The sequence below is a fragment of the Xiphophorus maculatus genome, chromosome 10 (genome assembly GCF_002775205.1).
Source record: "Xiphophorus maculatus strain JP 163 A chromosome 10, X_maculatus-5.0-male, whole genome shotgun sequence".
Lineage (NCBI taxonomy): Eukaryota > Metazoa > Chordata > Actinopteri > Cyprinodontiformes > Poeciliidae > Xiphophorus > Xiphophorus maculatus.
The window spans coordinates 19,327,550-19,344,615 of NC_036452.1; the positions used below are offsets into that span (position 1 = coordinate 19,327,550).

A 17,066-nucleotide genomic window follows, 5' to 3' on the forward strand; every position below is an offset into this window, starting at 1 on the left:
TGGGGGGGATGGGGGGTGAGGGGTTCTAAAGGTTTCCAAAGCTCACAAATTGTCTTTTAAAGAACCTGCTTCAGTCTAGGACAGGGATCTGCAACCTTTAGCGTCTACAGAGGCCTTTATTTTCGACATAGAGCTCACTTAGAACCCCAAATGTTACATGGCTTCTTGGGAAAAAAGACAACTTATAATTTTCTACTAAAGAAAGTGGCACAAGAATCAACATTTTGTCTCTTTCAAGTTTTCAAATAATGAAAAACCTCAAACATTTTGCAAAAAGAGGACAAATACATTTTCTTTTACAGGATGTTGATATTTGTGGGAAAAAAGAAGCAAATTTTCAAACTAATGGCACGAAAAATGTATTTAAAAATATATGTTACTGGTACTTGTGGAAATTCAATGCGGTTATTCCATGAAAAACTGTTAAAACTTGCATTTGTTGTTACATCTGTAGTTAAAAACATTAGCCGAGTTATTGTGGAGCCGTAGGTTGCCGACCCCTGCTCCAGAATATTCTATTCCTAATCTGACATGTCCAAGATTTAAAGACTTCAAAATAAATAAGTCCAGAAGCTTCAAAAGCAGAGAAATTGTCCAAATTCACACTCTGACAACCAAAAGCCATGTTGACCATTGTCATGCTTTGTTTTTGATTTAGATTAAACTTTTTTTTTTTTTGGAAGAACCTACAGATGATAAGAATAGTTTGGTTCAAAGTAAACATTTTAAAAAGTAAATATGTTGTAAAAACTGCATGACTAAAATTTGAGTCCTGAAATGTGTGGAATATTTAGGGGACAACGTGTAGGGACCCTGAGTTCTTCACTTCCTTGTACAACTACAACTGATTGTGAGTCAGACACTAAAAGCCGTTCAGCTTTCACCGCTCGGCGTAAAACCGCATCCTACAGCCACCACGGTCTCACTGCATCTTCCTCAAAAGCACAAAGAGTGCATCGCTGACATACAAAGATGTCAACACGACTGATTGATCCAGACAGAACATATCGACACTGGGATTTCGGAGTGCAGTCTGCTGTGATGCTGCCTGGCTGTCTGAAGACATTGTTGACTCTGTTTTGCGCGCTTTGAGTCGTTTCGTCTGCCTCCGTCAGGCAGCAGATTTGCGCTGGAGCGGTGTCAACAGAAGCGTCTTGTTCCACGCAGGTTACAGATCAGTGCCATCCGAAGTTTTGCCCTGCGAGTTGGTAGAAGCGCTGGTTGTGAGGCTTGTAGAAATCCCTCAGTTTCCGGATCACCTCTGGGTCTATGGAGACGTGTGTCCTCCCTTTTGTCTTCCCCAGACAGTGGGGTTTGCTGCTGCCCTCCGGCTTCTTTAGGCAGGGAAATCCTTTCGTTTTGTTGAAGTAGAAGTGCTTGTCTGTGACTATCCTCTGCAGGCCCAGAAAGTCCTGGACTTTGCCCAGTTCTCCAGCCGGATCAGAGATGAGCCTCTCCCCGCTGACTAGATGGATCTGATTCCTGGGGAACCAAGCCAGCCAACGCTCCATGTGTTGGGCGTAGAGGCCGATCCACAGTGGGCTCCACAGAGAGTCAATCTGACCTAGACATACAAGTAGGGAGAAAAGGGGTTGGTTATGATGTGGCAATGTTTTTAGGCTGGGGTCTGGACGAGGAAACATTTGGTTCTAGTCAACGGCGTGGCTGAGGTCAAAGTATTTGAGTTCTACAATTGCTACCAGGCTAACTAATCCAGACGGTAATAAATGATACTGAGTGTAAAATGAAGGTGTTGAAAATGTTGGATTCAATATACAAACACAGAGTGGTCTTGAACTTTGCAACATAGTAGCTTCTTTTGGTAGGCATGCTAAGAACCTGTTAGGAAAGTAGCCAGGGATCGTAAGAAGATTTGATTTGATAAACAGCACAGATTGACCTTAAGTTTCTTTTTTTAAATATGATTTTCCTGAAAGTTTATGAGTATAAGTAGCTGACTTGGAGCACATGACTATGTTTGCATCTTTATTTTTCTATGGATAAAACTTTCCTAATGCTAATGCTAAAGGCAGCTAATGGTTAGCTGAGCAGAGACAAACACCTAGTTGGATGCGTGTGAGCTTCTTGACAATGAGTGATCCTCCTGTAGATGTTACAGTTTTGTTGATTCTGTTGAAATTATAGTTTTTTATATACAAACACGCAAAAAATATCAAACAGCCTCCAATTTTTGGTTGCTTTGAGTACATGAGAACTCAAAGTCATGGATGATTTCTCAGATGATTTAATTTGCTTCATATCACCTCCAGGACATACCATGGGCAAAGCTAAGGCACTGGTAATACTGTGAATGATGAAATGTAATTTCCCAATCATCAGTACCATCTGGATGGGTACCGGCATTGTTAGCAAGGTGTACATACTGTATTGCTAACATTCCAAATAAAAATTTAAATCAGTAATCTTTCCTGTTTTGTTCACATTTCAGAGTCTAGATAACATCCTTAAGGTAATGCTGGGGTTTTTACCTCAGCACACATCAATTTTACACTTTATCTCCTGCAAAGCCAGGATCTGTCATAGTTCTACCCATTAACTCCAGCTAGCTTAGCCCCAACAATGGTGATACTCTTCACTGTGACTCCCACAGCTGCGGGTTATGTTTACAATTATGCTAGACTTCACGGTGTGTAGCTTACTAGCCACACCACAAAACTGCTCATATATGTGCTCATATATGCTAGATGTTGAATAAAGTAAGAAGAAAATGTTGTAGGCAATTACTGTGGATAAATTCGTCATATCAAAAAGCTAAAACACATTTTTACGTAGATTACAAGCTTTGTCATGTAAGTTGTACATTGAAAAAACACAAAGCGTACCTGTGGTGCGGTTCTTAAAGGCCAGACTCTCAAAGGACGGGATGTCGGGGGTCTTGGAGATGATCTGCGTGTAATCCGATATGGCTCGCGTCACAGGGTCGCGAACGACCACTATCAGCTTCACATCCTGCGACATGGCATGGACCCGCGCTGGCGTGTCCACTGTGACAAAGTACCGGGGCGTCTTCTCCATGACGATCTGCCCGTCAAGGGCTTTGGGCATCATACTTCTGGAGGTAGAAGACAAAATAATTCAGGTTAGACGATTGCTTTCAAAGGTCTGTACACCCACCTCTGCTAAAATAACAGGCTTTTGAGACCAAAGGGCTGAGAAAATTGTTAATAATTTCAATATAACTTTTTGTTTAGCACATTAGTGTTTTCACTAACTTAGCTTCCCCTAAATAAATTTATCTAAACGCTAATTTACTTAGCTGTTTTCAGTTGAGTAAAGTTTGACATCTGTGCTGAAGTTTTGGTTATTGACTATTAATAATTCTTCATTCAATTATTCCAGATGTCTTCAAATCAAAGCCTAGAGTTTCCCACAACTTTAAGATGTGTTCCTGGTCTTGAATGAAATGGCCGAATTACTTCCCAAACATGCAGTGAAGCTCTCCAAAGTCCTGCTAATGACCTAATTACTAAACTCAGTTTAAAGTTTGAGTCAAGCAATTAGGCTTTCTGACCGAAGCCAATTAGGAAAAATTAGCAAAAGAGTTATAAATATACTTTCAATCTGAAACCATGAGTGAAATGTCTTCCAGAAAACAAATCTGGCACCGTTTAGGGCAATATACAATGTATCAACACAAGTGTTACTGACACATAATGAGTATCAGCGTGGTTGAGTTTAGCACGATAGCATTAGCTTCCACTAAATAGCATGTTTTTAGCAGAACTAATGTTTATGATCAGTGCGTTCAGGTAAGTGCTACTAACTTTTTAGTTCTAGTTCCCGACGAATACCTCTGCCTATTATTTATGTCAATTTATTTACACAAATGTTACATTAACAAGGCTAATTTCACATTTGCCCTTGTATTTTTAAATAAAGCATAGCAGTATTAAATCTGGCTTTACCTCATTTGATGGACTTATATTTACCACCTCACAGAACCGGACTGTGGATAAAGGTGATACAAGTTTTTTTCTGTTTGTTCAGTATGTAGTAATATCCTTAGTCAACAGTGAGGTCACCCTCATGTCAGAGCGCACACCCATCCCCACACACCCACACGCCAGCACACCCCCGCACACACACACGCCGTCTGCCTCATACAAGCCCACACCCCATTATTCACTCTGAGATTCATCATACTAAACACATGACAGCATGAGCAGTGACAGGGCATCGTAACCCTGACCGACATGCAGATGAAAGCAGCGCAACACAAATACAAAGAGTCTCTTCCTGATCCCGTCCAGCGCTGTGCTCCTCTGTCTCCACACCAAAGCCCAGCAGATGGGATTCATTTAGCAGTAAATGACTCCAGAGACCCTGCAGGACCGGCTGGAGGCTCGGGGACATCTGCCAGCACACCTGCCACACACCTGGTCGGCCGGCCGAACACGCACAGCTCTGATTCAGCATCTTAGCTCGTACGGACGGTAGACTCGCCTAACATGACCTGGACTGCTGGATGTAGCTTTCAAACTTTTTCCAAAGAAATCATTTGAACAATATTGCAGAGAATGGGCAAAAATTGAATTCTTGGAAGATTTTTAAGGCAAAAACCAACAATGACAAAATAAAACGTTTCACATAAACCAAAAAATTAACATCTTCATGGTCGTTAAGTCTTAATTTTCTTCTTACGTTATTCAACTCTGTCCATCCCATTGTACCTGGGATAAAACTAGCACAGCTTTTTGGGAAAAGAGTATCAAACTGAATTTTAATAACGGCGGTGGTCGTGTGATTGTCCGTTGCTATTTTGCCTCTCTAGTACCTGGAGTCATCATCACCATGACAACAGACTGGAACCATAAATTCTGTTCTGCAACAGAAAATTCTTTTGACTTCAGGAAAACGACCCAGAACTCACCAGGAAGTGCACAGAATGGCTCGCAGTGACTACTTTGGAGTGGCATAGTCAAAGTCTGGAGATGCTGTGACATAAATTCGTACGGTTTTTTTGTTGTTGTTGTTGTCATGTTTGAGAACCTTCCAATGAGACTCAATTAAAACAATTCAGCCAAGGGAGGCACAACTAGTTCTTAAGTTTAGGGGCAAATTACTTTTTTCCCCACATAGGAATGGGTTGGTTTGAATAAATTTTCAGGTTATTTTGGTCTGACTGAGGGGAAAACATTTTCCACAGCATTGTAAATGATTTAGTACGGAAGATTTCATGTCCTCTACAGGCAGATTTGCTCTGCTGTTTGGTGGGTCGGGGCTCTAACGAAGCTAGAAAAAAAAAAAAGACGAGGTCATAAAACTGTGCTGATGTTAGGATTCAATGTGTGACCCTGTCATAGCTTCAACCTGAAATCACCCTCACAAAAAGATGTAATAAATTAAACCCACACCCACTTTTACTTTTATTTTTTTGAGAAATCTTTGGTTTTTGTCGCTTTGTCCTACTTTGATTAAAAAAAAACTCACCTTGTTTACTGTTTTACATAATTGAAAGAAAAAGTTTTCACTGAGTTTTGAATGTGGCATTAATAAAAGAAGGACAAGCAGAGAGAACACACACACACGCGCTCACACACGCGCAGCTGATAAGAGCCAGGACAGGATGCTCTGGCAGCGTTCTGCTGTCGGCTCAGGTTTCAGGTGATCCTGAAACACAAACCTCCCATCAATATCTTCTCCCTTCAAATCTGACAAACACACACACACTCACCACGCACACACACGCAGCAATTCCATTTGATCAGATGAGTGTGAGGTAGTTTTCACCGCCGCTTAGCCTGAAGACTTCCCTTTTAACTCTAATAACCCCGAGCAGGAGGAGCCATGCAGTCTGTTACACACACACACACACGCAGACCTGGCATGTGCAAGGTACACACACGCCCACACACAAAATGCAAAAACACAAACATACACTCATTATTCACTCATTAGTCAATTGCTCACTATCTTCCCTCGGCTCTCCCCATGGACCCATTTCTGGTGGACACACACACACATAACGAGAGGCATTTTTTAAAATCACACACAGACAATCGGCAGACTTAAGAGGTGGGTGTGATGGAGTTTTACCACAGCCTTTTAAAGGCTGTGTTTATATATATATGTATATTTGTGTGTGTCTGAGATCTTTTGCTGTGAGTGTTTCAAATGAAAGGGGTGGGTGACTGATGAAGGAATGATGGCAGTGGACGCAGACGGGCCTCCATTAGCAATCTGTTTGCAAGCAGCCTCAGAGCCGAGAGCCCCCACACCATTACCTAAGCACAAAGAGCTAATTACCGCCCCCCTAAGAGCACCATCAAAAGAAAATGTCTCTTATAAATATGTTTCTGCTTTGAGCTTAGCGCACGCAGACCACGCTAATTGACGGACAAAATAGCCGTTAGCTTGTCGAGCAACAAAAACCCGTCTCCCACTCCCGGCATAGAAAACGCTTCCAAGCTTGAGGACACGTCTGTGACGTCAAATCTATTCAAATGAAAACACTGTGTTGCGTAACGTTTACTCAGCAATACAATGCAGTTTGTTATTCATGTGTCGACTGCGTGTCACAGGAGTAGCTCGTAAAATCACCTGCCTTGTGGGTGGCTTTGAAGCGCCTTGGCACAAACATTCATAACATACTCTTGTTCGCCTACAGCCGTAAACTTCATTATGATCTTACGTCATATGCCAACACAAAGGAGCACAATAAATATGATGCTTCACTCAAAAGAAGGTAAACATTTACAAAATAAAACTAGTAGCATATTCTTTAAAAAAAATGACTGTGTAGGTTGCTATGCTGTTGTTGATTTCTCAAAATGACTAAGCAGAATTTAATAATATTTTATCAGCATTGAATGAGCCATCGATTCTCCCCAACGGGAACTTTAATTGCCGTACACTTCCGCCCCAGGGATTGTGCCACACAAACATAATTAAATCAATAGTTTTTACTTAAGGTAGAAGCTCTTAAAATCTACTCGGTTATATGAACCGTCACTTTGTTGGCATTCTTTTTTTTACACAGCTGAAAACAGAACATTACCCAAGACACGTGATGAAACACAAAATGTCAGGTTAACATCAGATTTTGTGGTTTTGCCACAGCAGTGACCTCTCCTTGACTTCATCTGTAAAATAGGAGGTAAACCCTGCTATTGTGTCGTCTGACACACTAGCAGGTTTGTGCCCCCTCCCAAAACAGGGCAGCCAAATTAATTGGCAGTTTAAATTCCAGCTTCAGCCACATCTCGGTGCTCCTCGTTTACTGCTTAGTGCGAGATCAAACATACAACATGATGGGCAGAGGGATTATCCAGCAGCTTACATTAAGCCTCTGTTTGCCTTTGAGGAACCTCTCTTTTTGTCGTTAATTTTCCAATATCGCGGCAAGCCTCCCTTGTGAGTTACCTTGGGCCGGCCAAGGCCACGGGCTATTGATCCTGCGGGGTGGGGATCCCGAGTGTAGCCGTGGAGCTGGGTGGGATTGCATGTGTTTATACTGGGAGCGTTATGATGGGGCGTATGAAGCGAGGAGGTGATAGTGATGATGGAGGTGTAGCGGCGGCGGGGGCTCAGCTGGGACCGGAGAGTGGCAGGTGGAGGCTGAGGTCAGCCAGATCCCTCCGGAGCCCCATCAGTGGCATGCTGTGTCATGTGATGTGTGCCGCGTCTGCGTCTTTTAAAAAATGTGGAGCAATTACTTTGTCCTTCCCTAAGTCCGTTAGGGCGTAGTTGGTGGCGGGGGTCGGATTCAGTTTGTCGCCGATATTTGTGTCAGGAATGAAACAGCAGCCAATCGAATTACATTTACTCTCCACAGGCGACCGCTGGTTTCTGAGCAGATTATGAGATTTGCGTTTGTTTCCTTTTTTTTCATACATTTGCTTGAGTGTGTTATTGGGAGAACCACTCATCCATTTCCTCTGTATGGGGGACTATTAAGGAATCAGTCCATTGTGGCTGTGCCCTGTCCACTTCCAGGAGACATCCATCATACAGGGGCCCGGGGTACACACCCCCACACCCTGCACTTTTGGTTTCCAAAGCCCCAGGGGAGGGCCTTAATGAGGGCCGGATAGCTCCACCCGTCTGGGCCTTATGGTGATCACCATCAGTACAGTACAGTGACATGGCGGGTAGCTAGCACCTGAACCCCAGCACGGACATAAGTGATAGTCTACGCGACATCACATCTGTCGTTTAGTCACCTAGGGGATTAACAACGCTTTGAGGCACACATTGGCAAGAGGCCCCACGTCATGCCATCAGAAAATGCTTTCGCACTGGCTGCTAGTAAATACGCATTGGACGTATTTACTAGCAGGTTTGCAAGCTTCTCCGATTTGGACGCTAATTACAATCTATTGTTCAAGCACAAGAACACAAGAAACACCATGTGTTTTGTGTTTTGCGTAGCAGAACAAGGTCGTCAATGTATAGCTATGAATTTTTAAATCTCACAGGAGGATCTACGGAAACGTTCCACTGGAGCAACTGAATTTGAAAAGAAGAAAAATTCAGCTCAGATTTTTTTTTACATACACATACGTATATCTGAACATATAGAGATAAACCAGGCCCAAAAATAATACCAAAAAACCCCAGACCAAAAAAGTAAATGAGACAAAAAAATAAATACATGATATTGGTTTCACTAAGATCGTTTGAGGTTGTCACCAAAATCCCAGTTGAGATTTGATCAGTCTAAAGAGTTCACCTTTTAAACAGGAGATGATAAAATACAGTACAAACAATGAAACAACCCATTTGTTTTTCTACAAAGTTTGATGCCAACTTTGGTGAAATTATTGGCCAATCATTATGTTGGGACATTGCTTGCAAATCATTTGTATCTTATCCATCATTCTGGCATTGTGTATTTTATTCTAATTTTGCCAGATAAAGGGTTTAAAGCTAAATGCCAGTCTCCCAATTTCAACATAACAGGACAAGAACTTAAGAGCTGCTTCAAAATAAGAGTCCCAAACAATCATATCATAATTATGTCCCATCATGTGTTTTACTTAAGATCAACTGAAATCTCAAGGGCTGGCAAAGAAAAGGGCTGTTGAAGTCGACATACCCACATTACCCCTGCAGAGGTGGTCGTACACCTCTAACCACAATGAACTTGTAAGGGGTAATGGAAGATAATGTGAGGCTATAAAATACAAAGCAAAGGAAGCAGCTGGTTAGTTGCAAATCTCGTCCTATTGGTTTCACAATCCCAGTAGAATGATCTGAAAGCATGATCTTCCATCCATCCATCATGTCAATCAATCCGTCCATCCACTGATTCATCTGTCTCTCCATCCATCCATCCATCCATCCATTCAACCTGGCTTATGTCAACCATCTCATATTGAGTGTTTATTTTTCTACAAGATTTTATTTCACTGTGACTTCTTGGAAGTAACGCAGTAAGTCAAATCTGTGCCTGTACCTCAGAGTCAATAATGTATTGATAAATGTTATTGTGCCTTAAGAGCAGAAACACTAGCCTGAGTGTCTATAGAGCATAAATCATTCCCCCTAATGTGACCTATCCTGAAGAAACACAACTTCGCACACAACTTGCAAGCGGGTTTGTACAGGTATCTTTAATTTACGTTTTTGTAGAGAGCCTGAATCAAACCCTCGCCATAACCCATTCTAAATCCAAACCTAACCCCTAACCAGGATCAAAGACATGATCTGCTTCCACACGACATGCTCTTGGTCCCCCTGAAGATTACTGGTCCTCACAAAGTCGATGATTGTTACAGCCAAGGTTCTAATAATGTACAAACACAGGAAGACAGACACACACACTCACACAGAGGGCCAGCTCTGATGACAGTCCCCCGGGTTGAAGCAAAGGTCAGCAGAGATGTGTGAGATTGTGGTAACGCACACTTCACCTTTCTCACCCCCAGCTCACCCAAGTCTTATCTCGTCTTCCCCCGTTTTATTGACCTTTTTTCTCCTCAGTCACCCGTCATGTCATCTCTGGGCAGGAAGCACTCATAAGCAAGGAGCAAATTTCCACCTGAGTTTCAGTGAATTCCTTTGTAGCTGCACGGAGATAAAAGGCTGTGTGTAATATGAGCCCTTTGGGCCTATGTGAGCGAGCCGGGGTGGTTATGCCAACGTAGGATAAAGCTTCCTGCTAATTGTAACAGAAGCTGAGCTGACCAAAGCTAACCGCCCTAATACTGAAGTCATCCCAAGGTCAGCACGAGGAGATAACACAATCGATCCTAGACAGAAAGGGGAAGAAGGAAACTTCCAGTGCTTCTCGGGGCCCGTCGCAGTGCTCCTTTCAGATTAGATCTGGGCTTCGAGTGCCATTAGTGGATCTTTGTCGGGTGCGCTGATCTCAATTGCCCCGGTGGAAGCCAAATGTTATTTTACTCTCAAAGAAAAGAAGAGTGATTCAGGGAAAGATACACTGCTGCTGGTCCTCTTTAAATTAAAGCAATGGGGTTTGCGAGATAATCTACTGGCACACAAAATTCAATGACTCACTTTGCGGTACAGCTGAACTTCAGTTGACCTTTTTATTTGTGCCGCCTTAAGACATTATGTTTATGTCTCGGAATGTTCACTTTTATATTTGTAGTTTGTCGTAATTGATATACAAGAAATATTTACCGAGTGCATGTTTACTTCTACGTGTCAAAAATCCAATCATGCAAATCCTTTGTCTTTGGTAGAAGACCACAATCCGTTTCTCCCCTTAGCACTCGACTCATGTATTTGTTTTAGTTGGATTTGCAGAATGCCCTGCACTATGGTCCACTTCCTGTTTTTAGAGCGGTCTCCACTCCAAATGCATCCACATATGCATTCGATCTGCGCTAGAGTTCACTTTAAATGTTCACTTTTTTGGTTGGCATTAGAGTTTGATTACGCATTCACACTTTCCCAAATTGACAGAACTTTCTAGACAAATTAATTAAAGCGGGCTAAACAGGGCTGCTTTGATTACACCCTTAGAAATTTTGGTAATATCAGACATTTTGTGAGACTTTCAATGGTGTTTAATCCAGATTTAACCCCAAGTAAATGCTTGGTATGCACACATGAAATGCATTATGATTGTTAACCAAAGATTTCTGCTACCTACAGGGCAAGTTTCATATCGACAGCCCTTGTATTTTCTGAGTTAGAGGACATAGTTTGGGATCTGGTAATGGCAATTTTCAGCATTCATCCATTTTGTCAACATCTTTGACTAAGTTTTGCGCCTTTAATATTATATTTTCAAAATATTGAGTAGGACAGGAATGCTCCTCTATTCGTTCTGAGAAAAAAAAAATCAACTTTACAGTTTAGCTTTGTAAGCACTGTTCTGCACCAATTTCTAATAGTCCTTATGTCATGATTCTTGGATGTATTGGTTTGTGGTTTGGTTATGGGTTACATACGGTTCATAGTTTTGCATTATTAATTCTTTCTGGTACTTTTTATTATAAGTTATTCTGGCGTTAACCTTCCTCAGTAGTTTATGTTATGTTTAGTTAATTCTAGTTTTTGTCTTTTCCTATTTTGTCAGTTTTTTTTTGTCATGCCAAACCATAACCATAAAAAACTAATGTAATATTCACCAGTAACATTCAGCTTACAACTTTTACACTTCATTTTTTCAGAAAATGTAAATATTTTTAGTTCCCATTTCACTTATTTGTAGTGTTAGTGTTAAAAACTATCTATTTTTAGTGTTGTTGGGTTTTTTTTTTGATACCCTCAGAAACAAACATGTGTGTCCTTTGTCTGCCAGTGTGTCCAGGGCGTGGGCCTCGTGTTATGAAGTGGTGTGAACACATCATTAACTCTCAGCGCAAAGTGACCCAGAGTCAGAGGTCAATTGACAGAGCTGACAGTGGTGTCAAGTGGTTCAACGCACAGCGAAGCCCATCTGGCCTGAGGGAGAGACGGGACAATCTGCTGTCACACGCGTGCATCACGTATGTACGTCACCGAAAGGGTCATAATGTTTTTTTTTACAACACCTTGTGGCATGTAATAAAGTCAAAAACACAACAGCAGGCTCATAGGTGAAGTATGTAACTTTTATAAAAATATGTTTTTTACATATTTGTTAAAATTTTACATGAGCTTGACTGACAGTGCTAAGACCGTCCTCCTTACTTTGATTGGTTGTTTCAGAGCAGGAACATCGTATTTTTGCGAATTGCAGAAGGACCCCAGAGAGCAAGCAGAGCTTGATTTTTTATTTTTTTTAAACAGATTATCATGTCTTATATTATACTGTCTGGATGTAGTGACAGTTTTAGCAAATGTGTAAACATATTTTTACAAAAGTTATATACTGCAGCTTCAATTAACAACATTCAAATTTAGCTATTATTTCTGTATTGAATGGTGTTTTGCTTGATGTTCAAGTCCAGAATCATTAAAAATAAGCAGCGGAGTACATTTCACACTGTTTCCTGAAGTGTAGCGATACCTTATGATTTTTTTTTTAAATCCCTGGTATTTTTTAACAAATTAAAGTTTATCTTGTGCAGAGCTATCCAGGACTGCAGGCTGGGCTTTCATCTGATCCAGTGAGTAATTAATAATAATTAGTAATTAATTTGGCGCATCTAAATGTGAAAATGAGAGTCAAGTTAGTTTTGGGCTTAAAGCCATAAACCGTCAGAATGGTGTGTTTAAAAAGCAGAAGACAGATTATCACATTACCAAAGCCATGAAAAGTTAGGAACTTATAAGAAGTTCCACGTACAACCAGTCAGACCGTACATAATTTTCCTAAAAGGAAAAATGACTGAGCTTTTGTTTTCTTTCTGCTCAGCAGTGGGATTGTTTGGCCTCTTAATGACACATTTGCCCAGTTTATTTCTTGTTTTACAACCATGAACACAGACTTTAACTGAAGGTGGTGTTTTTAGTTGTTGCTCTTGGAGTAGTTTTGGTAGACGCGGGCCACTCCTGGGAAGATTCACCCATGTTCCATGTTTTCTTTGCATGCGGTTGGCTACTGGCTCTCACCGTGTGTCGCTGGAGTCCCAAAGCCATGGGAATGACTTCAGCTTCAACTTTGCTGCTTATCTTTTCTTGAATGTCTTTATGTGACAGTGTGTTAGCTTTTTTTGACAGCTTTCAGCCTGTTTAAAGTTGTTAGTGTCTGTTCAAGTCATTTCTTGATTCTCTAGATCCTGGCAGTAATCAGGCCTGCTTGGCTGATCGATTAGTTTTTACCCTAAGGGTTTGGTTGGTTTAATTAGCTTGTTTTTCTCCTAATAAGTGAACTTATTTTTTATTTTTTTTAGCAATAATCTGAAACTTTCATGATTTCATGTGTTTCATTTAAGGCCAGGTTGAGCCCTGTACTAAAATATACGCCGACGATAACTTGATTTCTCTAGACTACGTCAAGATTGTGAGCCAAAGATTTTGATTTATTGGAAGATTAACTTCAACTTCAAGTCTTGGGTACAAAAACATTAAAAAAATGATTTAAAAAAACATCTAGATGTTATTTTTTTTCTTTTCTAAAAAAAGTTTCTTGTAAGAATAGGATTATTTCTTGATGGTTCCAGTTCAACGTTTTGCCAGTTGGGATTCTCATGGTTTGCCATTTTGCTCCTTTCTGCTCTCATTTAAAAACCCCTGAGCAAACCATTAATCATCGCAAATCAGTTTTTCCTCTCTCTCTCTTTGTGCGTCTGAACATAAATTACATCGTATTTCCATTTAATGTGGTTCTGGTCCTGTTTTGGACCAGATGGCTTTTATGAACCCTGGTCAAACCAAAATATCTCTAAACGACCTTCCTCTGGTAGAAAATCGTTTTTGAGCTATGCAACCACATTTCCATGCGGTAGAGTAAATTGGAGAACGTTTCTGTTAGCTTTGGTTGTCAAATTTCCTATAAACATACCCTGGAAAGTGTACAAATGAGTGTGCGGTTGGTGGCGAAACGTCCCGTGGCAGGCTCAGTCCAGAAAAGTTATACCTGAGAGGACGAAGAGGCGAAAAAAAACGGCACCCGTTTCTAACAGAACTGTTCCAAACTTTTAGCTTAGACGACTGTCCTGATGGGCTTCGTTGGTTTCAAATAAATCTTTTCTTACTATTTTCATTTCAAAGAGAAGTCAGCATGTCAAGATGTTCCATGTGACATCTTTGAGGCTTCCAGGAACTAAGTTCTTTGTGCACTTATCCCGAGTCTAGTGGCATGAAATCCTCCAGTCCACACAGTTGTAAAAACTTTAATGAAGCACATTTTTATATCCCCCTTACTATCTCAAACAGAACTGAGTCTCCATGTGTGCCTTTTCGAAAGATTTCCAAGTTTTCAATGAGCAGGCCGAAAGAAGAGCCACATGACAACAGTAACATCTGGCTCCGGCTTCAGAGATGATTACTCTGCTGCTCTCGGAGAACTCATCCTGCAGGCCTGACTCCATGGCTCTCTGTCTCTCCATACTGTACAAACACGCGCAGACCGCCCAGCAGGCACACACACACACACACACACACGCACGCACACACACACACACACACGCACACACACACACACACACACACACACACACACTAACTGAGGCACAGATTGGCAAAGCTGCCAGATGGCGGAGTCTCCCTGTCATCTAAACCACAATGAAAGAACTGCAGATAATGTAAGGGTATGTGTTTCCACAGGAGAAAGAGGGGGAAGTGTTGAACAGAAAAATTAAAAGTGCCCAAACCTCGATTAAAACTGATGTAACACTACAGATATTTTAATCAGTTTAAGCAGTGATGCTAGCAAAGGTCGGCCAGTTCCTACCCCCCACCACACAGCTTTTATTTATTTATCATTTTTGATTGTCTTGTGAGTCTTAAAATTATGTAACAGACATTAAGGTTAAAAGTTAGTGTTACAATATTTTAAAAATCATAGTCGCAGAGTTTTGTTGGTTCTCAATCGCCATTTTCTAGCATATCTGATCAGCTGTATCTATACTTGAAAACCAGAATTTACAGACTGTAAGCAATTTTAAAAAATAAATAAATACGCAATTCTATAATTGAAAATCAGAATGTTCAAGTGTAGGAAACATATACTATACTTGAGTATACTAGAGCAATAATTTAGCTCTCTGTTAGGAATAACAGCTAACTGTGCGGAATAACAGTTAGCTAAGTGATGCTAGCAAAGGTCGGCCAGCTCCCACCCCCCACCACACAACTTTTATTTTATTTATTTATTTATTTATCACTTTTTTATTGTCTTGTGGGTCCTAAATTAACTCATTTCTTACAGTTTAAAGAAAAGGTCCTGTTAGCAACTGTTGTTTAGAACTATCCGTTTTTATTGGCCGTTAGCAATAAAAATAAAAATAAACCCATATATATATATGGGTTTATATATATATATATATATAAACCCATATATTTGAACAAAAACACACTTACATGAATCGCCTGAAAGTCTACAACTTTTACTCATATTTAAACCTGCTCCCCCATCCGTCTGCCACTTAAATAAAATCTCCTAGATTACCCCTATAGGTTCTAGTCTGCTCTTTTAATGAATGAAAAAGTGCACTACAAACTTTTTAAAAACATATATACCGCATATAAAAACCTAACAAAAGAGAGCGATTGAGCTGGATTCCGGTGTTACGCGTGCATACCTGTACCAGTCCAGCCCGCGTGCGTAATGCCGATCAAAGAAGTGCGGCTCGGACCCCAGAGCCCGGATGTCCGGGTGGAGCCGCAGGAACTCCAGCAGAGCCCTCGTGCCGCCTTTCTTCACCCCGATGATGAGAGCCTGGGGCAGCCTGCGCGCGGCCGTCCACTCCTTCCCCGAGCTGTTGGTCTCCGGCGCGGCGTGGCCGCTCCCCAGCGCGTCGGTTCCGTTCCCCTCCTGCCGCCATCCCGACGCCCTCGCGAGGAAGTCGCGCGCGGACGGCTTGATTTCAGGGTTCTCAGCGAGTTCCGACTCGCAGCCTCCAGTGAGAAGGTAGACCAGGGAGAAGCAGATGATGCTCAGAGAGGAGGCGATGGTGAGCCGGTGGAAGAGCCGCCGCAGGTCGGTGCTCGGGGGGTGGAGGTGATGCTGGCTGAAGTGGTGGTGGTGGAGGCGGTGGTAAAAGGCTGCCATCCCTCGGCTGTCAGTGCCACATGGCCGGCCATTCTACCGCGAAGTTCAGCTCACATCCTAACTCCTGGAGAGGCTCTCTGTCATTGCGCTCAGCTACTCTCTACCTCCTTCATGCTGTGCGTCTGGAGCGCACCGAGCAGATCCCCCTTTCTCCCTCCTTCCTGTCGTTGACCGAGCCCCAAAAAGTAATTCAGCCAAACTAGTTTTTTGTTGTTGTTGTTGTTTAAATCACTTACTTTCCAAGATGAGAGAAAATAAAACTGTGATATCCGAGCTGCGCTGCCGCGTCTTTGCACTTCGCAGGATTATTCGGCTCATGTCACGAAGATCCGCATCCAGGCATCTCTCGCTATCTCTCTCTCTCTCTCTCTTTCGCCCTCTTTCTCTCTGCCTCCTCCTGTCTTTCAGTCTGCCGCTTCTTCCTCTCCTCTCGGTTTCATTGGGGGGGTCGTGGCCCGAGGCGAGTTTAATTCCATTATTATATCAGGCGATCCTCGGACTGAATGAACCGAGTGCGCAAACCCGCTCACAAGTGCCTCTGTCGCGCTCGTCTAATGTGACTTTCAGAGCTTTGCAAACATATAACACGTAAACTAAAAAAACAAACAAAAACATTTTGTAAACTCCGATATATTTCATTGAAACTGCATCAATAAAAAGTGGAGTATGATCTGGGTTTGATCATGGTTTCAAAATATGGCACCTCTTCATCCCTCCACAAGAACTTTGCGTCTTTGCCACATATTCTCTAATGGATGCAGGTATGCACTTTGACTAGGCAGGTGTGGCACATGAATTTGCTGCAGAGCGTCCTCCAAAGCATGCTTGTGTGCCGCCACCATGTTAGACTGGGCTAAATAGCTCATCGTTGCACAAAAACATTTAATCGAATGGTTTAGATCAGAGCTGCATGTCTGTCCGAACGGATTAGTAATAGTTCAGGAAGTAGATAAACACTTAGTTTCCACAACTCCCCAGCTATGAATCTAGC

At 41.9% G+C, this 17,066-nt stretch overlaps 1 protein-coding gene across 1 annotated transcript; it reads right to left on the reverse strand.

Moving 5' to 3' along the window:
* Window positions 1-374: 374 nt before the first annotated feature.
* Window positions 375-16,779, reverse strand: LOC102238262 (heparan sulfate glucosamine 3-O-sulfotransferase 3A1-like). Its single transcript, XM_005814903.2, has 3 exons — window positions 15,606-16,779; window positions 2,844-3,073; window positions 375-1,564 (listed from the first exon to the last, which is right to left on the reverse strand). Exons 1-3 carry the CDS (start codon window positions 16,073-16,075, stop codon window positions 1,176-1,178), a joined length of 1,089 nt encoding a protein of 362 aa, XP_005814960.1. The 5' UTR covers window positions 16,076-16,779; the 3' UTR covers window positions 375-1,175.
* Window positions 16,780-17,066: the final 287 nt, after the last annotated feature.

What these genes read in the sequence shown, in the direction of transcription:
- LOC102238262 (XM_005814903.2), bottom strand. Translation starts at nt 16,075, where the DNA reads ATGGCAGCCTTTTACCACCGCCTCCACCACCACCACTTCAGCCAGCAT. An exon ending in CGCGGGCTGGACTGGTACAG is followed by an intron (nt 3,074 to 15,605) that starts GTATGCACGCGT and finishes TTCTACCTCCAG; the next exon opens with AAGTATGATGCCCAAAGCCC. An exon ending in CTTTAAGAACCGCACCACAG is followed by an intron (nt 1,565 to 2,843) that starts GTACGCTTTGTG and finishes TTGTATGTCTAG; the next exon opens with GTCAGATTGACTCTCTGTGG.